Source organism: Myxocyprinus asiaticus, chromosome 4 (assembly GCF_019703515.2).
Source record: "Myxocyprinus asiaticus isolate MX2 ecotype Aquarium Trade chromosome 4, UBuf_Myxa_2, whole genome shotgun sequence".
Lineage (NCBI taxonomy): Eukaryota > Metazoa > Chordata > Actinopteri > Cypriniformes > Catostomidae > Myxocyprinus > Myxocyprinus asiaticus.
The window spans coordinates 18,791,399-18,816,234 of NC_059347.1; the positions used below are offsets into that span (position 1 = coordinate 18,791,399).

At 38.0% G+C, this 24,836-nt stretch overlaps 1 protein-coding gene and 1 long non-coding RNA gene across 3 annotated transcripts; one reads left to right on the plus strand and one right to left on the minus strand.

Moving 5' to 3' along the window:
- Nucleotides 1-477: 477 nt before the first annotated feature.
- LOC127439272 (PR domain zinc finger protein 12-like) lies at nt 478-5,523 on the minus strand. The gene is made up of 5 exons (XM_051695491.1): nt 4,120-5,523; nt 2,654-2,844; nt 2,397-2,552; nt 1,894-2,008; nt 478-1,739 (listed from the first exon to the last, which is right to left on the minus strand). Exons 1-5 carry the CDS (start codon nt 4,337-4,339, stop codon nt 1,315-1,317), a joined length of 1,107 nt encoding a protein of 368 aa, XP_051551451.1. The 5' UTR covers nt 4,340-5,523; the 3' UTR covers nt 478-1,314.
- LOC127439279 (uncharacterized) lies at nt 1,603-21,064 on the plus strand. Of its 2 annotated transcripts, XR_007896894.1 has the most exons (4): nt 1,603-1,746; nt 1,916-2,001; nt 5,706-5,840; nt 20,088-21,064. It is a non-coding gene; the product is annotated as an uncharacterized LOC127439279 (long non-coding RNA). The 2 variants fall into 2 exon arrangements; XR_007896893.1 differs by lacking the exons at nt 1,603-1,746; nt 1,916-2,001 and adding an exon at nt 4,189-4,323 and having other exon boundaries at nt 5,511-5,840.
- Nucleotides 21,065-24,836: the final 3,772 nt, after the last annotated feature.

The window sequence follows — 24,836 nt, forward strand, 5'->3', positions numbered from 1 at the left end:
AAAAAACACAGATAATGATGATTATATTTATTGAATTTTTCTGTGAGATTTTAACATTTGATTGAGCAATACTGACCTGCAGTTTACTCAGTCATTGTGCAAGTCTGTAAAAGAAACGGTGCACATAGATCTATTTACTTAGTGGAAATATTTGCTTTGCAGTGGGGTTTTTAATTCTTGTGCAAGAGAGTTTCTTTTAACAGGACATCAGCCATACTCTTACGGGAAAATGGGAATGTTGTCGTTGATAAGCTGAATCTGAGCAAAATATCCACAAGTTTTGGTAGAACAACTCGAATATGGCAAGTTGTTGAATGGATTTGATTTGCATATGTTGCAATTTTGTAACATGTTTTAAGTGAGACAATTTACATTTTTAGTTCTGCACAAAAAGTCACAACACTTCTTTTGAGATGTTGCCATCGTAACCAACCAAAATGAATAACTAAACAGTTTAATAAGTGACTAATTATTTATTGAGCATACAAGGTGAATACCCCAGCAAACATTGTATACATTATGTAATAGAACCCAGTTTTGTAATAATACTTTAATCTTTACATACATACACAGATAAAGTGACTATTCCACATTTTTGGAAGTAAATTTTAAAATCATATTTACATTCCTTTACATACTTCATATATTGTCCATTCACAATCAACATGCTTTGAGCTCCACTTCTCTGATTCGGTTGTAGAGACACGAATCGGTCACAAAGTGGTGATTGGTCCCATTGTATCTCCTACACTGAAACCCAGTAACACATTCAAGGAGTTGCCACAGGGTTGATGTCAGATTGTAAAGAGACTCAGTCTCTCTATTACATTCTCAATAATTTTATGAGGCTAAAGTGTATGGAGGGAGTGATGTGGCTTGAAATGTGAAATGGGACAAAGCAATACTGCATGCAAATATGAATAAAAGATACACAGACTAGTGATCATCTTAAATGGCATATTATAGCCTAATGTTTGATCAGTTAGATCAAAATAAGCCCAGAACAAATGAACTTTAAAGAGCCATCACTGTGTAGTTCTGGCGATGATAAGAATTCAACATGAATGTACAAAACAGCCCTTCTATGGCCATATTCGCTTCAGTGCTGTCAAAACTGAGTTTGTACAGGCCTTGCTCATCATATCTGATCACTTCTTCTCCTTTAGGGCAGCAAACCACAAAGCATCCACTAACGGTAAGAGTTCTCAGCAGGACCGGCTCCACATAGTCACACTTCTACACATGAGCCAGCAGCACTGAAGATTCGCCTGTGAGACTGTGAACATCTGAGACAGTCGAGTGCATCGTGCCCTCTCAAAGCACCATGGTGGGTATGTGATGCATCAGTGAGGCTGGGTGAGGGACCTGTGCCAGCTGAGGAGGTGGAGGAGGGGGTGAATGGGCCTGCAGCCCCACGACAGTACCTGTGCTGGCTGGCCGGTGCCTGGCACTTTTCTGGTGCGCCCGCAGCCCTGCCAACTGGGAATACGCGCTCTGGCAGACGTGGCACTTGTAGGGACGCTCGCCCGTGTGCAGGCGCACGTGGTTGCGGAGGGTGGAGGACTGGCTGAAGCGACGGTTGCAGAAACGGCAGACGAAGGGCTTGTCCAGTGTGTGGATGCGCATGTGGGAGCGCAGGTTACTGCGAGAGTTGAAGCCGCGGTGGCAGATGACGCAGCGCATGCGACTGGCAGTGGAGAGGGAGGTGGTGGAGGAGGTTTCGCATAGGTGGAATTCATCTGTGGGGTGAGGAGAGAGCTCGGTCAGCACACAGAAGTTTAAAGAGATGCTAATGGGGTTTTAACTAGAGCTATTGTAACGCTGTGATAAAGATCTGTCTTATCTTTGCCACCTGAAACCCACCATAGCCCTGAAGCAACTAAGCAAACTCACCATTTTTACTCTTCTTCTGCAGTTCTTCCTCTGTGCCAGGGACTCCCGGGATACCCAGGAAAGTGTTGTGGGAATTCCCATACCACACAAGCAGCTCTTGATCTGGAGGTATTGTCTGTCAATGGGGTATAGTAAAAATAGTAATCATTACTATCAATACTAAGCTAATTAAATAAATAAAAAAGGCTGTAATTTCCAGAAATTATATATTTAAATGTATAAATGTATGCATACAACAAGTACATCATCATCATCATCTGAAAAATATATGAAATGAAGAATATGGGGAAGATGCCCCATGGGGTAAGAATAAGATGGCCCCTTTTCATAATGTTTTTATTTTGTGCTATGACAGCTAATGTTTCTATGTATTTCCCAGTGCATGCTAAACTTGTTACAATTTCAACTTAAATTGTTCTTAAGGGGGAACATCTTCCCTCCATCTTCCACTAATACAAATAAGACTCTGTGAAAACTAAAAAAGATCTAGTTATTAGGCGCACCTCTACTGCTTTGTAAAATATGCTGCTTCCGATCTGCACAACCTCCAGATTCTGTTCTTGCTCATTGCGCGCGCATTTGATGTAAGTCATCCAGCTGCGATGATCCTCTTGACTGGCATCGATGAAGTAGCGCACCGTGCCATCCTCATTAAAAACCTAAGAAAAACAAAAGCTTCCCATCAATCCCTGACTTGGCATCAAAGGTTGTGAGGCTACAATCCTAAAAATGGAGCCAATGCGACACCTGTTGCACATACCTCCCACATGAGATTGTTGTTCTTGAAGAGATCGACGTGTTCGGGAGAAATGACCCTGCCAGTGAAGGGACCCATCTCGGTGCCGGCTTTTATCCAGGTTTTGGAGAAGATGCCAAGACCTTCTCCCGGGATGGAGCTCTGCGCTATGATGACTTCACTTGGCAACACTAAGCTGGAGAGCTTCTGGACCTCTGGAGAGGAAAAGCGGCAAATAAGGTAGGCTATAAGCGGGCCGTTTGGATAACGTTGGATGCAAGTTTAATTTAGAGAACTAGCAAACAAATAAAAAGCTAACTTGGAAATGTCTGTTTAAAGAAAAAAAATGCAAGTAGAAGTAGAAGATCAGGGTAGGCCTACATTAAGTTCAAAATACTGTTTTTTTTTTCATTGCATCATTTTCCCGTATACAATTGCAATTTCTTTTTGTACTGCATATAAAGGAATGTGTTCGGGGGGAAAAGAAGCGACGTCTAAGTAGGCTACATCTAGATCGTCATAAGACGAGACTCAAATAAATGTCATATGCTTCTTTTAGTCAATGAATTTAGCGATTTGCTCCGCTTTGAATGTGACGAGGCTATATATTCATAGCTTATTCCGTATTCATGATCCTTTCAGAAACTTTGTAGCACTAAATGTGCAATGAAAGAAACGAGAACCTCCTTTAAACGGCCCAAGAATTTGTGACAAAACGCAGAAAAGGAGATTAGCTGCTTGACATGGTGTGAATAGCGGCAGAATTAGCTTTCACGGCATATTAACAGCGGGACGGAAAACTTGAAATGCGACTGCGGGAAGAAAAGGTGTCAACGCGGGGGTGTGGGGATTGTCCCGATGAATGACGGGATTTTCTCCATCCAAAGTCCTGGATTCATTCGCAACTTTCTCAGGTCAAGCACAACGGTAGGCTACCCTCATGATTTTAATAGCCTAATTAAGCTTATTCAGTGGCAACCGGCGTAAGCTACGTAAAAGTTAGTTATTAAAATTGGTAGATTCAGACAGGTTAAATAATATATACATATATATATATATATATATATATATATATTACTTAACCTGTCTAAAAGCTCCTTATATATATATATATATATATATATATATATATATATATATATATATATATATATATATATATATATATTAAACTTTTATAAAAAACAGTTAATTTAGATGTTAACACATGAAGCATTTTTCCCCCCGGTGTGTAGAAGTGAGTGTGTAATTTGCCATTCTTAAACCCTGATTGATTTTTATAAAAGAAATAATCCAGGATAAATATGCATTTCGCATAAATGTCATTTCATAAAGTTAATTTAAGGGATGATGTGCAAAAACTGATGGATAGTTAAATATGCCGTACACAGATTATCCCATTGCAAAAGTAAGACTCTGAAACAATATAGGCCTCCAGGCTACATCCCATCATTTTACTCAACGAATAAAGTGAAATGTGATGGACTCACCTCCTGAGAATGACTGCGCCAGGACCTCGGCGGTGAACGCTGTTTTGGGGCTGACAGTGGGGGTCTTCTCCTCGAACAGGTGTTCCCCGAGCACGTTCCTCCAGCGGCCGTACAGGAAACTGTGCAGGATGTCCGATGTGATGATGTCGGACAGGGCCAGAGTCTGCTGCTTAAATCCAGCCTTCAGAACCAAAGCATCTGCAGGTAGCACTGAACCCATGATGACACAAATACAAAACACGAAAATATTCCCTTGCTTTTTAATGAGACCAAATATCTATGCAGTAATACGCGAGTGTAAGTCGATGAACGCCAATATAACATCAGTCTGGAGCCGATGCAATAGCTATCAGTCTGCGCTCGTCTCGCTAAGTGTTGAGAGAATGTTGCGCCTTTCCACGGTCCCGGTGGGCTTTATATGCGTCAGGTCTGACCCACGGTAATTAGTTATTAATGACCCTCCCCTTGTGTTCTTCAGACTTGTTCAACCAGAGAGGAAAAACGCCACTCTTTATTGAGTGGTTACTCCTGAGGGGGGTGGGTGAGGAAGGGGGGAACAATGTGTGTGTGTGTGTGTGTGTGTGTGTGTGTGTGTGTGTGTGAGGTTCAGGATCCAACAACCACGTCTTGGATAAAATAACAAGCCCTGTGAGCTCCGCTCCGGCTGTTTGCTCGCATCCACATTACAGCCCTTCTGACATGGAAAAGCGAGAAGCAAACTTGAGTCATGAACCAGGGTCAAAACGAGTTGATTGATCTCACTTTGCTGACATGTCTCAGAAAAACGAATCACATTCGGGTACATCATCAGCTATAGGCTTATGTTTTAATTAGGGCTGATTTACGCGTAAAAATGATCATACAAATACCTAGAAACTATTGAAACTTTGGTCTCTCATATAGTTTGAGAACTCATATGTTCTCCCAGAGTGATGCAGATGATTGAGCAGTTATATTAAAATGGTCTCTTTATTTTGTTGCATAGCCTGCATCATTTTATTAGCCTAATAGTTATAATAATGCATTATTATTTCATGTATTATTTCATTTATAATTAATTAACGCGTATTTTCACGTCTAATGTCACAGTTATCTGAACCCACGCTGGACGAACTTTGCGTTTCTGTTATTTCTGATGTCAATAGCGTTCTTTGTAATCATATCGAAATTAAAATCGCATAAACAAACTGAATAGGTTTTAATGATGTGCTTTGGAGTACGCAAATATGCAAAGCCGTCTGGGTCAAGTATATCTTTTATTCGATCTTTTTCAGGCCGAAGTAATTTAATATTCATGGATGTTAATTTAAAGTCTTTTAGTATTGTTTGCGGTGTATATGGGCTTTTTTTCGCCCCTGAATAGCCCCTTGCCTTTCCCCCTCTTTCTCCAGGGTTGATGGACTGAGACAAAATGGGCAGTTTCCCCCCTTTCCAACTGGGAGGACATCTTTATTCCTTCCCCGGCTTGCGGGTTTCCTATTCAGCTCTCTTTAAAATAATGCCGGCTGAATGAAAAGTGCTGCAAATCAATCTTTCATGGTGTTTTGAGGGCAATTTGACATCCATGCACTCTTCTTTTCTTTGAGATAAGTACAAGGGGATGGCCCGAAAAAAATCTGGACACGGATGGGGTCTGGCGAGTGGGGAGAGCCACTATAAGCCGCGAGCGAGAACTTCCACAGAGAGATGCGAGGAGAGCGCTGACGCCGAGGAGAATATAGGTGAGTGATAGGACAAGAAAAACGATTAGGACTCAACAGCTGCTTTTGCGGGCTAACAACCCAACCCAACCCCACCCCACTCTTCAAAATCTGACCCTCCCTGTTGAATTGGATTTGCACAACTAGAGATTGATTTGCTTGTATTGCACTATTATTGGTTTAATAAACAGGGGAAAACTTTGCCTGGGGTGAAATATGCAAACAGAAAACTGCTGACATTATGGAAAGACCTTTAAAAATAGGCTATTAACGGAAAAGAAAGAAGAAGAAAAAAAAAGAAGAGTCTAATAAGATTGGAAGATAAAACCCAACAAGCCCGATCTTGTACTTTTACAGACTCCTAAATTATTTTCAGCAATTTTACAAGCAAATACAAACGAATATTAAACAATATGATCAGATCTGATATAACAAATGTCTGCAATGGCACAGACAGGTGAATGCGATGCGAACTGTCTTTTATACGGTGTATCCTGCTGATTTGGAATGTCTGACTTTAAATCGGCATGCATTCGTTGATATCGATTCATTTCGGGACGTTCTTAGAAAAAGCGATTTCACACTAAATCTTATTTAAAAAAATAAAAAATACTGGGAAGAGAGTCGTCTGTCTTACGTAACTAACTAATGCAAAAGTTGTATATCAAGAGGCGACAGACGTTGTATCCTAAATGAAAGCATGCAGTGACAATTAACAGACGGTAATTTAATATTCAATGAAATAATCGCATGCAAAAATGGCCAATAACGGGACGATAAAGAAACTTGCTGCCGTGCGTAATGCCTTTTGCATTCATGGCCTTCGTCTGTCCCGAGCGCCTCGGTTGCACAAAGCTGCAAGCTGTTTCGCGGTGCTTCTGTCAGAACAGAAAGGAGACAAAAATCCCATAATAATAGAGATTTGCAAATGTTTTTCTATTGATATGACTCAATGAACACTGGATTCTTAGGGGCAGAGGAGTTGGGTTGGAAAGCTCAATTGGGAGCGTGGAGGAGATAGATGTTTTTTATATGGCTGGATACAATTTAATTAGCGTAGTACAGCCCTTGAAGGACAATAGAGGTCTCAATATGTACCCAATCAGAATCTCATTGCGGATCCAGACCGCAGAAAGTCAAAAGAATTGGAGAGAGAAAAGCAGGCATTGAGAAAGGGAAGGAGCGAGGCAGACGGCAGGTGACTGGCACGCGTAAAAACAAGAGGGACACTTTTGGCGCACGGCTGATTATTTGAAAGAGAGGGAAGACAAAACAAAAATAGAGGTTTCTTCAGGTTTGACCCACTTAGACCAGCTGAAACTAGGGCGTGAATAGAGCACAGAGACCAGAGGGGGACTCGAAAGCAAACAGAAAACGCTAAAAAGCCGAGTCGGAGAGGGGCGCGACATCACACAAGTGCTTATGGGAATGTGCCCAAATGGTCGAAGAAAACTGTCGCCAAGAGCAGAAACCAATATCACGCGAGTAATATGCATATTCATCGTCTGCTCAATGCAACCAAAGCTCTTACTGAGCAATGGATATTGCAGGAGCACGTGCGCAATTTCCACGGAGAGATTTATGAGACAAAAGCATCTGGCTCGCGCGCTTTAATTACTGCCGTTAATGTGGATTGACACTTGGACGAAAAGCAAAATGTTTGTGTTTTATCAAAGACATTATCAAATGCTTGTGAACACCGCGTGCATTTGTTTCGAGGCTAACCGTGGTAATATGCTGCTGGTCTGATGGCCACAGAAATGGCTTAAAATGTCATGTTAACGGTATTAAGATTTCAGTGCCACTAAATTTGCACGTAAGACAAAATTAATTTGAGCGAGAGAAATTATTAATTAGTTGTTACATAGTCCCGTGAAAATGTATAGACACATTTCTGTCTGATTGCAATTGAAATATGGAAAAGAAAATAATAAATGCGTTTTCCTGCACTTTTTTTTTTTTTATGCATTTAGAAATTGAGAAAGCAACACTGCCAACATTATTTACACCTTTTAGTTTGAGTTGACAGGCTGTTGTAGACTTTGCATCGAATGTGCAACTCGCTTGATTAGATATAGAATTACAGAAAAAAAAAAAAAAAAATTAAATGCACTGCCCAACATCATTATATCATTCTCTTGAACTGACCTTGTGTGCCAAATGCAAAATATAATCTGTAATATTGAATTATTAAACAAACAACTAAATTGATTAACCTATCATAACATTAATACATCTATTTACCAATACATTAAATTACTACGACTGAAATAGATTTTAAATAGTCTTTAAAACGTTGGAGATGCAAGAAAAAATCTGGAGAGAGATGAGGTGATTTAATATGGAATGACAGAGTTCCACAGGTGACAGACAGATGGCAGGAATGCTTCTTGTATAATAATAATAATAATAATAATAATAATAATAATAATAATAATAATAATAATAACACAAATAGAGTGAAACTACAAATATTCTTATAATGTAAAAACTTTCGTTTTCTTCTGCCAGGTGAGCAGAAGTAAACTAAAGCTGTGCATTAATTCTCTTAAGGTTTTCCTGATATAAAGATGACCCTAGCTGCAAGCATATATGCACAAACATTCATACTAACACATACCCACTCACAGGGAGCATTTCTCCATTAATAGGAAATACGTAAAAAGAAATACTTACATTTTTCTCCACACAAAAACCAGGAGATTCCAAATGAAGTATCAGGCTGGTTTAATGGCTTTTCACTAATTCATTTACTTTGTAAACTTAGAGCTAATTACACACAATCAAAATCTTTCACAATCTTGTTCACAATAATGCATACCATATACCATTACCTCTACCATTTTGCCAATCAGCATGTTCTAAAAGCATAAAGTAATTAGCAATGGATAATGTATGGCAGTTGCATTGTTTCGGTGTAAAATATTTGATTACTTGCTGATTAATCTCTCAATTAATTTCATTACAGGTTGATTATTCAACAAAATGTCTGTGAATTGTGGAATGAAGTGTTTTATGGTGCATGGACATTTTCCCAGGTTTTATCTTTTCTCTAAAGTAAAGAAGATTATAAAATGTAAACGATCAATGAAGTGATTCTTTAGAATAGATTTTAAAAGCTCCTCGGTAATGAGAATAAAGCAGGGAATGATCTGAAAAGGACCAGAATTTGAAAACAGCTGCTCACAGAGTCAGTGGGAGACAGAGACAGGTCTCCCGGTGGGTGGAGACCACAATATGCACCGACAGCGGATTTGGCAAATCAGTATGACACAATTCAAAGTGAGAAGCATCCCAGTAGCAACCAGGCTCAGACTTTGCCAGAAGTCCGAGCAACAAGCCTGCAGACACGCTTTTCTTTAGATAAGCATTGTAGCAGCCTGCAGTTTGTTACACCGTCTAAGAAGAATCACAATTGTATACTTAAGATCAGATGTGCCACTTAAAATTTCCATTTGATTAATGGCTATTATTAATTCATTTCTATATGTTCGGTCGTGGTGGTGCATTTTGTGCGTTCATTTTATCAGCGTAAAGGAACTAGCACATAAATAAGAATTATATAGCAGGTTAGAAAAGGGTCCCAGACCTTAATAATAGGTCTGTGTGCCATTCTCAATATAGCGGGACCTAATTGATACATCATACCTATTTGAACAGCAACCTGTTACAGTTAGAAAACTCAAGGTGAGAGTCCAAGGATAAGCACCAGTAAAGAATGAACACATCCAAAACGTGAGGATGAGATGGCACTAAAACAAGACCCACATTATTCTTGCAGATAAGTGATGGCACCAGCAGGCAATTTCCTTTCAGAGATAAGTGCATTAAAAGAAAAGGTAAATGCTTGTAAAAAGTAAATATGGCTTTAACTGATGTCTGCATTTACATAATTCACCTATCATTTTGCAAAAAAGGAGGAAAAGGCATACGCCTCTCAGGCATTGTAGTCAGTAGAGTGATCTTGACATTTCACTGGGAAAAATGTCGCTGCATCAAATGATCTGAAAACAAAAGACCTCTTAGTCCACACAATAGTCCACTTACAGCTTTTTCTAAAGTATTTCTTTTTTTTCTCCCAGCACAAGTCAATTTGTGACTAATGCATTTCAGAAATAAGACTGAATGTGGTGGATGAAGGTCTATTATGGTCAGAAAAAAAGAAGCAAAAAGTAAAAGCAAAAACCTCTTCTCCCACTAGAGCCTAAATTTTTAATCAGTGGTTATCTATCTAAAGGTCAGAAAAATAAATGCAGGCTCATCAGTATTTACCCTTCCACTTAAGAAAATATTTCCTGAAATAATCCATCCGCTTTTATTACAGTGTGGCACCACTCTCCCTACTTTCACTATTCAATTAAGGGACACCTTCTGGGTCATTACCCAATAATTACTCATTTGCTACTGATGCCAAATGTGCTTTTGGCAATGGGTTGTGTGTGTCTATTACTGCAGAGCGTGTACTGTACAGCTGCCCCAGCAATTCCCATGCTGACACCCTCATAACACGGCTTTTCTCTCGGCTTCCTGTCTCAAACTTTTCAAATGGCCACTTAGCGCTCACACATCAATTTTAAGTTGTTGTCATATGATGTGTAATTACTGGTAAAGACTTGATGGCTGACATCATCGTCAGCCCAACCGCAGACCAGAGAGTGTGTGATATGGGAGAAGGAGGTGCATCCTAAACAATGAGCTAAGCACTAAGCCGAGTTTGATGGGTTACATGCATGCATACATCTAATGAAAAAAGAATGAATTTACTTTGATTTCACCAACTATCCTTTATGAAAACTGCCCTGCAAAGCCAAAATGTAGCAACTACACGTTTTGTCCTTTTTTTTTTTTTTAGTTATGATAGAAATTATGTCAGTCATACAGTATGACAAACAGGTTTGGCTCAACTATGCTCAGACAGAAAAAAGTGAGACTATTTTATAATCCACATTTGGCTAGACAATCAAACATTTTTGAAACCTTCTTTTTCAGTTTCAGCAACAGGCAACAGCAGTGTTGTCACAATACCAAACTTTCAGTAGTTGGTATCAATACCTGTGAATTTTCATGGTTCTCGATACCAATTTCAACACTACAGCAAAAATATGCTAGTATGGTAATGTGCTACTGAACACACTCTTTTAGCTTATTTAAAGTTGAATTTCAATTTAAATAATAAACTAAATGAAATGCATGTTTAAAGTGTTTCTCAATTAAGTTTGCATTGAAGTAGGGCCCTACTGAAATCTGTTTTTTTTTCCCCAAATCCTTTTTTATATAATTCCCTGTTTTAAAGTTTAATGAAAATTAATTTAGTCTAATCAAATTAATTTAGAAAACTTTAACAAGTAAAAAATAGAACAATAATTTTTATACTATACCATTACATTTTTAACAAATTCTTATTTAGCACTCTTCCTTGGATATATTATTACTATTATTATTCTTATTATTTATTATTTATATGACTAGTACTTCAGTGAATATTACATTTTACAATACAGTTGTAATATATTTCTGTTGCAATTTCTTCAATTTCAGGCACCTATCTTTTATTTCGAATCATGCTAATTTTGACGTGAGCTTTTATTTTGACATGTGGTTTGGATGGAAGCTTCACTACTTCTTCTGATGGATAAACAGTTTGCTACATGGCCCAGTGTGATCGTTAAATGCTGTGGTTTAATTATAAAAAATATATAATCTACATGTGCTCTGCTTTGTCCTCTCTCATACAACGTGAAAGTTTTCAGTGAATAAGCGGCCGGCTTCACACATTCATTTAAAAGAATAGTTCACCCAAAAATGAAAATTCTCTCATCATTTACTTGCCCTCATGCCATCTCAGATGTGTATGACTTTCTTCTGCAGAAAACAAATTAAGATTTTTAGAAGAGTTTCTTAGTTCTTTATGTCCATAAAATGCAAGTGAATGATGACCAGGGGCAGGTACCCAGCACTATGTCGTAAGTCATAAGTGCAAAGTCAATGGGCATGGCCATGAAATTTTGGTATTTTCGTGCAAGCATACACAAAGTCTAGGCACAAGCAGGTTTGGCGAAACTGCCCACGCAAAGTGCAAATGGGATGGATTAAGTGCAATTGAATTCTGAGGTTCTTCTCAGGGATTTCCATCGTCTGCGTCCTATTATAGCCCATACCCTGTCAAGCACCAGTGATATAAACAAAGACAGCACATTCAGAAGTTAGTAGTGTAAATGGACTGTATGTAATGAACTAGAAGAACAGAAAATGTGCATTAACTGCATCCTTGATGAATGCCAGGCATATTTCTATGACAATGACACACTCTTTTTATACACATAGAAAATGTGATTCTCTTCTGAATTTGGATGTACGCTTAGTTAAATTATAGAGAATGTAAGAATTATTAATCATTTTCATCTACTGACACACAAATCATGGCTAGTATTAACAGTGATTGTATCGGCACGCACTTCACTTCTACCGGTCGATTTTGATTTTTAAAACTTAAATTCATGTATTCAAACATTCAAATATTTCTAAATTCAAATTACACTTTAAACAAAACAAAAATATAATAAAAATAATGAAGTGGTACAAAAATCATACCAAATCCAAACATTTTAGTCTCTCCTTCCACTGGCCCCTTTTGCAGTGACTTCAATCTCAACAACAGGTGGAAAATTACTAGTAGGCTACAAATTAAATGATAAATACAATTGTAAATATACAATAATAATAATACATATAAAAATATCAATACTAATAAAAATAATTGAAAAAAATAAACCATGACCTCTAAAAAGTTTAATACAAATCTCAACAAATTACCCCTGAAAAATTGCGATTGTCAGGGACATTATTTGATGTTCTGTTTTTTTTACCACCTGCTGGTGGAATCTCCAAACTGCAAATGCAAGAACTGAATTTGAACTTTGCGCTGAGTGAAGAGGTGGTATTGAAACATCTTAGCACAACGACCTATTTCTCAGGAAAATAGCAAAATGCGCTTTGCACCACTTAATTTACATACAGTACACCCACAGTTTGCGTGCCTACACCTACAATAGCGCAAACACTCCCACCCACGCCCATTTGCGCTTTGTGCTGGCACGAAAATTGTACTTAGAATTAGCGCTCTCACGAAAATTGGATAAGACGTTGCGCACGGTCATAGTGCGTAGCGCTGTGCTTTACGCACTCATGAAAATAGAGCTCAGAAGGTCCAAAAATGACATAAAAGTAAGCATAAAAGTAATCCATAAGACTCCAGTGGTTAAATCCATGTCAGAAGCTAAATAATAGGTGTAGGTGAGAAACAGATCAAAATTTATGTCCTTTTTTACTCTAAGTCTCCACTTTTGACCAGCCCCAACCAGTAGGTGGCTGAATGTAAAAGTAAAAGTAACTTCAACATCAGAATGTGGAAGTGAAAGTGAAAGTGTAGATTTACAGTAAAAAAAAAAAAAAGGACTTAAATATTGATCTGTTTGTCACCCACACCTATCATATCACTTCTGAAGACATGGATTTAAACACTGGAGTCTTATGGATTACTTTTATACTGACTTTTGGGCTTTCAAAGTTTTAGTCACAATTCACTTGCATTGTAAGTACCAAATTTTAGAATATTCTTCTAAAAATCTTTGTTTGTGTTCTGCATAAGAAAGAAATTCATACACATCTCAGATGGCATGAGGGTGAGTAAATGATGAGAGAATTTTCATTTTGGTTGAACTGTCCTTTTAAAGAACGTAGCTTGAAAGCACACTAAGATTGCAGCCTTTAATAGTTTGATAATCACACTAGGACATATCATGATTTTAATTTGATTAATTGTGCATTTTAGTGTAAAAGGAGTAAAAGAGCACATGCTCAAATAAGTGTGTGAGCATTTGGAAGCAGCTGTGTATCAATCAGACAGCATGTGAGTATTGGATTGAGTTGGTGCTCGGTACTAATGGTACTGCAGAAACACCGGTATCGTTACATCATTTTTATTTTAGTACCGACTCGGTACCGAAGAACTGGTACTTTTGAAATCACTAGGCAGCAGTACTTTGAACTAGAGGTCTGCATTCCCGTGGAACTCCCGCAGGACCCGATTAGATTTCTTGAGGCACGGGATTCATTTTCAGAGTTGAAGGCTGGAGCGCACGGTAATTCCAATGTGTGGTTTGCGGCAGCGGGCAGTCAGAAAAGATCATGAAAAATCCAATGTGGATATCTTTTTTTATGTTAATAATTTATGAATGCAGTAATACAAAAATTATTATTTTATTATAAAATTAATTTATTGTTGATAACAATAAACTGAAAATATTATGGAAAATGTGCACACAGCATGTGCATCAAATTATCCAATATTTACAGCAGGCTATGCAGGTGGTCAATGGGGCTTTAGAAGAATGGCAGAGCAAAGAAAACCAGATAGAAACATGCGAGAGCAGGATGGATAAAAAACAGTCACATGCAGACCTCTAGTTTGAACGCTTTACTGCTGAAATAAGTCTGTGCTTACCGAAATGTGAATCTCTGCTCCCAGTGGCCGAAGCTCGAAGTGTTGTTGAACATGGGAAAATGTGTGAGATTCAGTTTCCAAATGAAATGTCCACTGTGTGGCGCCAAAAGCAAGTTGTATGTTTAGTTGCAAATTATGTAATACAGTCAACAAGCATGAATAACCCAAAACCTGACCCTAAACATAACCATCAGAGAGTAAACTTGTAATTTTAGAGTAAAAAATCCAACTTGCTCCCCACTGTAAATGTGAATACAATTACTTCCTGGTTCCCATGGAAATAGAACCCGTGTCTCAGAGGTTGCTTGCGCAATGAACAATTAGTAGCTATAGCCTACAGGGTAATAAGTTCATGCTTAAATTTTTACAAAAACGTCTGATGGTGGATGCCATTTTTCAGTCAATAATTCGTCTGAATGGGGTTGATTTCAGGGTGCATGAACTTTCGGAAGCAACATGCTGATTTCCTTTGTTGATCATGTTGCTCAATCCAATGTACTTCTCAATTATTATTTTTTTCATGTATCAAAATGTCTCATAATTAATGAAATTATCACGAAGAAGTGGATATATTTCAGAGAGAGGAGTATGTCTATACATATTGTGCCACCATTAGCCTAAGTAGTTTTATAAAGTTAAAAGCTAGATGGCAACTTAAAAAATAATGATTTGGAAAACACATTTCAATCTCAACATTAAAAATATACCAATGTTTTTTCTTGAAAGAGTCAATAGGGCATCCTCTTGGCATTCATTAGAATGTATTCCTTCACTCTACAAATTGCTGCCGGTTGTTATGCAAAGGTGAAAATAAAAAGAGTGTTGAGTGTTCCTGCTCTAACACGGCCTGATAAAAGGCCTGTGACTCCTCTCTACATTTTCTGCTAACATCCATGAAAATCAGAGACAAAAACAGACAGTGGTCCCAGCGTAGAGGAGAAAGACCATTTGAAGAACATCAGCAGTGTATACCACCCCCATCGCGACCTATGTGCGGGGGTTGCATTTCAACAACAAGCAAAACAGAACCGATTCAGCAGGGGTTATAAAGGGAAAAAATCCAGGAGTACCCCCACCACCCCTTTTTTCGGCTTGGCAGATTGTGCGTATTCATGAATCAGTTTCCCCTTTCTGCAAAAAGACCCTCAAAGGCCAGACAGCAACCTCTTCTTCGGCCAGGCTCAAAAAGAGTCGGTCAGAAATGTCCGAACATCAATTACATGTTTGTTCACTTTTGGGTGACACACAGTTGACCCGGGGTGAACTAACACTGAAAGAGCTGTAAAAAAAGCCTCCTCCTCCTGTTGGCCTTCTCCCAGTGCCAATAGACTACCCTCGGGCCATTAACCCATTGTCAACCAAATGCAACTTCTGCATTAATGAAGCCATTATGAGGTCTACAGTCAGAGAATGAGAGAAATAAAGACACCGACTATTCAATTCATAGAGTGGGCCTTGGCAAGAGGACATTATAAGAGACTCTCAATGAAGCAGGTTAGGGGTGCCAGAGGAGAAGGGAGGCTGGGCGGACAGCTGTGTGAAGGAATGTCAAACAGCTAAGCCGCAAAATAGGTCAATTCTCGAAGATTCCCGTATGTGCAAAAGTGATCTTTTTCAAGAAATGCATCAATGCATGAGAAGCATTTATACATTTTGCAACTTTACAACTAAAGCAGTTAATGGAGCAATAAATTTATAGCTATTAGCAGTTCATGTGTTGCCTGGGATTCGAACCCATGACCTGCGCGTTGTTTGTATCATTCTTTATCAGTTGAGCTACAGGAACAAAATGAGGCTTGAATGCGATCAAGTTTATTGCTGTGCATTTCTCATAACAACACTGCAAAAAATTATACAAGAAATGAATAAGTTGGATGTGCTCTGCTTGGTGCGGTATAAAACCGTTTTCATGAGTAAAATCCAATGTCACCATATTCTCAACTTCTTTCTAAAACTTTAAAGACTAAAAATTGCTGGATATCCCACGCGCTGCATCAGCCTCCAAGAGAGATGCCGGACCGATGAGGGCGGGTCCAGCGTGGCGCTCGCTGCGTGCGGTATCGTAAAGACATTAATCACCTTGGCGAAAAGGTCCGCTGACAGCACCCAGACCGGCTGACTTCCAGCCATATTGGCCTGTTTCTTATGTTAATGCAAGGATGGGGCCCTCTAAAACCAGGTCTATTTGTCCCATTCACTTCCACACAGAAGGCACTTGACATTTCTATTGCTCGCCTTTTTTTTCCTTAACTATCATAGTTGGAGCTGCTGGCCATCCATCCCTGCCCTCCAACACAAACACGGCCACCACTGCTCATTGCACACTCACTGCGACCAACGGCCCGTCCCTAAATGGTCAATGACTTTTAAATAGCAGGCAATAGAGTGTACGTGAATGGCAAATCAGCTAATTTGACTCTGTCATTCACTCATTCGAGTCCATTGCCTTGAAAACGTCTTTCATTTAAAGCCTGAAGCAATCTTCCAGATGATTGAGGGCTGTTATTATCAACCTCAAACAATTAATGTCACATTACTTTACATGCATTATCCCCTTCATTAAGCACTTTATGTAGGGAGCAAATGGTACTTTTAAAAGCCATATATACATGAGTGGAGAGAAAGAGAATGAAAGTCAGAGAGAGAGAGAGAGAGAGAGAGAGTGTGTGGGAGAGAAAAAGTGAAAGAGAGATAGAAAGAGACAAAGATACACACTCTCCCACAGTGGCCACCCAGGTGTATAGTGCTCATTATGAAACTTCAAATGACTTCCTTTCTGAGAGGTGAACTGGGAAAATATTGAAGCTCTCCAGGAAGAATTAACATAATAAAACCTTTTCAATCCTATCATGTTTGACATTAGAAAAGTCAAAGTTATAAAATGCTAACTACTGTATAAAAGGAAGATAAGAAGATCAAAAAAGTGGACAGTACACAAACCTCTGCAAGTGAAACATACTGTACAGTGGCCTATTTGGACACTTATGTCACACTTAAAATGTCTGATTGTCATAGCATTAGATGCAAAATATCATTTTAACTGGCATCTGCAAACAAATGATGCTCGAGCTTTTCTAAGAACTAACTTCACCTTTCTGAGCTATTTTTGTAATTACATTTAACCAACTGGTGTCATGGTGATTTTAATGGATGTATGAAGTCAGTTCCCTTCAAGTTCACACAGGTGTTCTAGCAGAGTAACCACAGATGTAGTTTCACAACAAGAAAGTGTCCAAATGTTTTGTCTACATCTTGAACATTATATAATTTAAAATCCTGCTTTTGTGAAATGCTTTGCATGAAAAGTGTGCTTGTGCTGTCTTTAAAATAAATGGCACTTCGTTTGATATTTTATTATCTAATGCAACAACATTCATCGAATTTGAAGGGTGCCAATAGTTTTTTGGGGCCACTGTATTAGTTGGACACCATGGAGCCAGGTTCAAGAGTAATTATGAGCAATGTTTCTGAATTGCTTTGGTCTGAATAGTTTGAGCAACATGTTCAGTTTGAATAGGGAGATGCAGTGCTTTGTGTGTGTGCTCGATTTAATGAGCAATAGGAATTCATGAGATGACTCAGTCAATATCAGTTTGTCAATACATTGGGTAAATTGAGTAGGTATCACTTATGTTAGTACCATCAAGTCAAGCTGGTTACCCAGAGTGAGGGCAGAATAAGAGACAGAAAAGAAGAGAGAAAGATAAAGAAAATGACTGAACAATATCACAAGTTAATCTAACTTTCATCTGTCTTAAAAGACTTAATACAAAAACAATTTTAGCATCTGTAGGGCCAAAATACCAAAGTGAAAGGGTAATGATCCAGGACAGATTTGATGAGAAAAAAAATCAATGGCTTTGTCGATATTTTCTATAACAGACTCTCAGTCGGGAGCTTGGTGCAGCAATGGGTGCAGAAAACACGATAGATCTTCAAAAGTTCACAAGTAGGTGTTCCAGTGCCTCAATGCTCACTGATGGAGGCAACCCAGTCTCATGACAAGTTGTAATAATAGTACGAGATAGCGAAATTGTACGCTTTGGCTCATTCAGAAACGTTCGACTTCTACTCCCATAGAACAAATAAACCCAAACACCCCAATACCCCAACCCAAACCCAAACCTAACCATAAAGTCTAACCCGTTACCCTATCCCTCAACATATCCATGATTAGAAGAGGAAAATAGCTTTTCTGTACCACACAGGAAAGTAAGAATTGGGGTTTATGTAAGCATTTAACAGGTTACTGACATACGTATTATCAGTCATTTGTATTACATAAAAACATATGGAATGAGTAACCAAATTTGTTCATAGACATTTCCCTTCTTAAAATCAAGTGCTGGATAGGAGGCTAGCTAAAATGTGTTGCTTGTATTGTCTTGATTTGAAATGCTTTTTATTGATTGGTTGGTATAAAGTTCTTCGAGCCATGCCGTACGATATCTAACGAATTAACCATCTCGAACAAATTATTACGGGTTGTCATGAGACTATGTTGGATGGAAGAAGTAGCTTGATTGAAGAGGAAGACTTGATAATATATTAGCTCTCCCTGTATTTTAGAGTAAGCCGTTGGTAATGAATCTTTTTGCATAATAAAATGAACCAATGTACAATACACGACTGAACGTGCCATGACGCAGTGTGCCAAACTGTGGAAGGAAAATGTTAACAAAATCCTTAAAAATGAATTAAACTGGCATTAGTAAAGCAATTAGAGTGATCCCATGGAGGACTTGGCAAAGTACCTCTGAGCAGCATAAAATGAAAAAAACCCAGGCTTTTCAATGTAACCTAACATGGGGGTGTAATTAATTAAATTTGATCAGATTACAAAACATTAAATTAAAAGAATGTTCCATCTTAATTACAAATTAAGCTCTATCAACAGCATCTGTGACATACTGTCCGTTACCACCAAAATGATTTTGACTTCTTGTACTGTTTGTAAAAACAAACAAAAAAATGTGTTGAAATAATGTAAGTGGAGTTTAATTTGAAATCCGAGAACAATGGAAGTCTATGGGGCAATAGTTAAAATACACGTACAATGAAAATCTATGGTGCAATACAATACCAATTCCTGACGGTATGTTGCCCAGTAGACTTCCATTATAAGCAGCCCACAACTGTCAAAGCAGTATCTGTTTGTTTTTACAAAATGTGAGACGAGTCAAAAGTACTTTCTGTTTTTTTCATGCCACAGATGCTGTCGATATAGTGTAAGTTGTATTTAACCTGGTTTATCCTTTTAAACTGCTTATTTTACAATTTTGACATTGTGAGTGTTCTCCTTGTCTGGGATGCATTTTAACAAGGCATGTAAAAATATGTAAATTTGACTTTGTGAGAGCTTTGAGTCAAGACACTTGCTGTTCAGGAATGTCAACAGAAGACTTTCAGAATTGCAGGATTTCAGCAGTGTGTATAATCTTGCCTTTGATGCCTGCCGTTTTCGCTCATCATGACTTAAACATTTTTGTCCTCAGTCTGAAGTTAATCCAGTGGATTCTACACTGAACATTCAGCCACATTATGGCATGGTTCCTTTTCTTCCTCCTTTCCCATGGAGTCTATTTACCTACTATAGGAAATAATTCGGGGCCTGTGGATCTTAACAGATGAAAAGATCAGTCTCAGCTCAACAGTTGGACAGTGCCATCATATTGCACAATAGTGTATGTCACTCACTGCTAACTTAAAGCCTCTTCCATTTCTCTTAGGATGGTTAAAATCTCTTTCTCTCTTTCTCTCAACAGGACAAGCGTCGAGCAAAGGAGCTGCAAGAGGGTGGGAGAGCTGGCAAACTCACGCTACACTCCTCAAAACAGTCTCTCCATTCTCCAACTGTTTGCCATTTCAAGGTCCTTTCGCATTTATGCTGAAAGGACTCCAGCGTGGCTGAGAATTAATGGATGGGCCAACAAATAAAAATCTCTGAATACCAACTGTCACTTTTTAATTTTTGCTGTTGCTCTTTGAGTGCCAAGTACAGAATGTGTAATATGTTTCTATGAGAGGATTTAAATAAATTTCAAACATTGCTAAGTCAAAAATACCAGGGGTTTATGAGTACACCAGTGGAGGGCTTTTTAACACCAGTCAGTCGTGCCTTTCATGCTTTACTCATATTTTTTGTGTGCAAAGCAATTGAGGCAGGACACAAGATTGAGGCTAAAGTGCCACGGCCAATGCGGATTCTATGCAGAATTTGAATGGATTTAATAAATAAGTGGATTATTTAACATAATTTAAACTTTGCCTGTCAGAATCAACAAATACTTGCACCCCTTGTTGAGAAGTTGTATATTGTCATGTTTAATGAGTCATACTGTATGCAGCAAAAAAAAAAGTGTTATTCAGAGACATCTCTGAGCAGTTGAATATGCTGCTTTCCACCTGTGAATACGAACCGATCCATATCAATGTCTTACAGGTTTAATTAGCCAGAGAATGCTGGCATTCAAGCCCTCCAGGTGAGCCATTACTCAAGCTAACGTGGCAGCCCTTTACTTTTCAAATGCACTGCTTCTACAATTAAGGCTCTTGACATTTATCTCGACATATACGAATGACTTGGAAAACAAAAGGAAATCTGAAATTTGAAAATTATTGAGGGGGACGAGCTCATCACAACCACCAAAAGAAAATCCATGTCTCTCTTTAAATCTATGCATGCATTAAACAGCCAATTATAGACTTTTCAGCTAAATTAAAAAAATCAAACAAATATGAGGCACAAAATGATTCATTAAGCAAATAAATTGGAAAAGTTAACATAGAAAATATTTCCAAACATTGTTTGGCCAGCAAATATTGTAATTAATAAATGGTATACTGTAAATGTATGAAATTTAAAACATATGTGACAACCTGTTCCGATAACAATATGACAACATGCCTGATTTTCATTAAAAATACATTTGTCTTAAGAACACATTTAAACCTGTTCATAAAAATCTGTCTTCATAATACTGTATAGTTGCCTGAATGTATGCTAGTTTGATTATGTTCACTTGTTGAGCTATAACAATACAATGATAGCGAATATTTACTTTAGAGGATAAAATTCACAAATCTTATTCCAATTTAACAGTGTTTTAAAGTAGGTATTTGAAACCACCATACAAAACCTCTGCTAGTGAAAACACACATTTGCACAATTGTATTCCTTTGACTCCAAATCTTACCATTACTGAGGTATAGCCCTTGTGACTACTTCCTTGTGTGACAGCTAGCCCAGGTCTCCCCTATGTCATATCTGTTGGTAATTAGTGATACATCAATGTAACATATGGAAAATCTATATGCATATTTCTATATTACCAGCACAAGGCCTAAAGTGTAAACTTACTTGAATACTCAACATTAACAATCTAAAGCAACAAGTAACAAGGCAACTCCTTAGTAATCATTGCGTTATCTCTCTTAATTTCTATTTTTGGGGGGAGGGAATTCACTTTCACCTACACAATGCCCTACTCAGTGTGTCTGATAGGTGATCCTCATGGAGGAAGCCTGACTAGCACCCTAACGTTCCGAAATCCAACCCCAGAACCACAGTGAATGAGCTCAATGCATCTCCTCCTCTGACCCCTCAGAGTGACAGAGCTGACCCAAGACCTGCCCTGGTCACACACCTGGCCTGTAGGTCCAGATGGCACTGATTGGAGCGATAAGACAGATAAGAGATGCATTCTTACTGTATTGGCATGTGTGCGTGTGTGTGAATGTGAGGGCGACTTGAATATCGCATTACTCTCTCTTGCATGGTGATGACTTATCTACGTAGTGAGAGTGAGGTTGTTGTAGTTAACAGAAGGTGACTTTGAGGGTGCACCAGTGTCAGAGGCAAAAAGTGACTTACACTGATTTATTTTCTTGGTGCTTTTGGGGGTTCCCGTGGCCAGCAAAAATATTTCCAGAAAAATGTGCAAACTGTACAAAACAAATCAAATGTACTAAATGCGACTTTTGGTTATACCAGACTTAATTACTAACTGCTAACAACCTCCTTTTTATTGCTCCTCCTCTATGAATAAACCATATATAGGACTAATTAAGGAAAACAAAGCAACTAGTCAGAAAACAAACAAGTGCCATGGCATACATTAATTAATACAGAGTATAAGAGAAATTACGCATTTCCACCCTTAGACGTTAAAATATTACGTTGTGTAAATATTTCCATAGTTGTTTCCATAGGTTGTTCAGCAAATAAAAATGTAAAGAAAGTAGTTAAGTTAAATAATATATATATACTGTATATATATATATATATATATATATATATATATATATATATATATATACACACACACACACACACACACACACACACACACACACACTGGCGGTCAAAAGTTTGGAATAATGTACAGATTTTGCTCTTATGGAAAGAAATTGGTACTTTTATTCACCAAAGTGGCATTCAGCTGATCACAATGTATAGTCAGGACATTAATAACGTGAAAAATTGACTATTACAATTAGAAAAAAAATTCAGAACTTCTTAAACTACTTCAAAGAGTTCTCATCAAAAAATCCTCCATGTGCAGCAATGACAGCTTTACAGATCCTTGTTATTCTAGCTGTCTGTTTGTCCAGATACTCAGGTGACATTTCACCCCACACTTCCTGTAGCACTTGCCATAGATGTGACTGTCTTGTCGGGCACTTCTCGCGCACCTTACAGTCTAGCTGATCCCACAAAAGCTCAATGGGGTTAAGATCCATAACACTCCAATTATCTGTTGTCCAATGTCTGTGTTTCTTTGCCCACTCTAACCTTTTCTTTTTGTTTTTCTGTTTCAAAAGTGGCTTTTTCTTTGCAATTCTTCCCATAAGGCCTGCACCCCTGAGTCTTCTCTTTACTGTACATGAAACTGGTGTTGAGCGGGTAGAATTCAATGAAGCTGTCAGCTGAGGACATGTGAGGCGTCTATTTCTCAAACTAGAGACTCTGATGTACTTATCCTCTTGTTTAGTTGTACATCTGGCCTTCCACATCTCTTTCTGTCCTTGTTAGAGCCAGTTGTCCTTTGTCTTTGAAGACTTTAGTGTACACCTTTGTATGAAATCTTCAGTTTTTTTGGCAATTTCAAGCATTGTATAGCCTTCATTCCTCAAAACAATGAATGACTGACGAGTTTCTAGAGAAAGCTGTTTCTTTTTTGTAATTTTTGTCCTAATATTGACCTTAAGACATCCCAGTCTATTGCATACAGTGGCAACTCAAAAACAAACACATAGACAATGTTAAGCTTCACTGAACGAACCAAATAGCTTTCAACTTTGTTTGATATAATGGCAAGTGATTTTCTAGTGTCAAATTAGCAATTTAGCATGATTACTCAAGGTTAAGGTGTTGGAGTGATGGCTGCTGGAAATGGGGCCTGTCTAGATTTGATCAAAAATGACTTTTTTCAAATAGTGATGGTGCTGTTTTTCACATCAGTAATGTCCTGACTATACTTTGTGATCAGTTTAATGCCACTTTGGTGAATTAAAGTACCAATTTCCTTCCGAAACAGCAAAATCTGTACATTATTCCAAACTTTTGGCTGCCATTATATATATAAATAACTGTTTAATATTTGTTATTTATTTATTTATTTATTTATTTTTACCACAGATGGCAAAGCCCAAATTTTCACTTCTTTGAGAACACAGTGTCACCTAAAGCTAAATAAATTATTCTAATGTGCTTATTTGGACATTTTTAATTTTGGTATTTTAGAAGATTCTCTCTCTCTCTCTCTTTATTTAGTTTTTTCACTTTTCACAAACCAAGTCAAATTTGGGTTTTAGAATGGCTACAAAGAAACACATTTCTCAAGAAACTCATCAGACTATTGTTTTTCTGAGATGAAGGCTATTCCATACACTACTGACTTGGAAGAATAAAACAAACTAGATCTGACAAGGAGAGGGAATTGGATGGCACAGATGCACAACTACAAGAAGACAAGTACCTCAAAGACTCTAGTTTGAAAAACAGACTCCTCACTGGTCTTAAACTGACAGCATCAATGAGCAGCACATGACAAACACCAGTTTCATCTGCAAAATTGAAGAGAAGACTCTGGGATGTTTGACTTTCAGGCAGACTTTCAAAGAAGATGACACATTTGACACTTACAAATAAAAAGAAAAGGTAGAATGTGCAAAACAACTTTAAAGGTTGAGTGGTAAATTATTAGAAATGAGTATTATGGATTAACTAATCAAAGTTTAAGTTTTGCACTTTTGTAAGAAATGTTTGGTTGGCAATCCATGAGAAGTGCCCTTCAAGCCAAAGACATCTTTAGGAAGTGCTGCAGAAAGCATGGGACTTCTGTCAATCTTGAATAAACTGAGTGCTAGAATGCCAGAGGTGTCATTGCTGCAAGTGGAGGATTCTTGGATGAACAGAAAGTTGTAAGAATACAGCATCTATTTAACCAGAAACAATCATTTGTAACATTAGAAATGTCATTACAGTTAATCTTGATCAATTTAAAGCATCC

Excerpts from the sequence above, each read along its gene's own strand:
- LOC127439272 (XM_051695491.1), bottom strand. The coding sequence starts at position 4,339 with ATGGGTTCAGTGCTACCTGCAGATGCTTTGGTTCTGAAGGCTGGATTT. Across the intron at positions 2,553-2,653 it reads ACAACAATCTCATGTGGGAG|GTTTTTAATGAGGATGGCAC; the intron begins GTATGTGCAACA and ends TGTTTTTCTTAG. Across the intron at positions 2,009-2,396 it reads TATTTTACAAAGCAGTAGAG|ACAATACCTCCAGATCAAGA; the intron begins GTGCGCCTAATA and ends CCCCATTGACAG.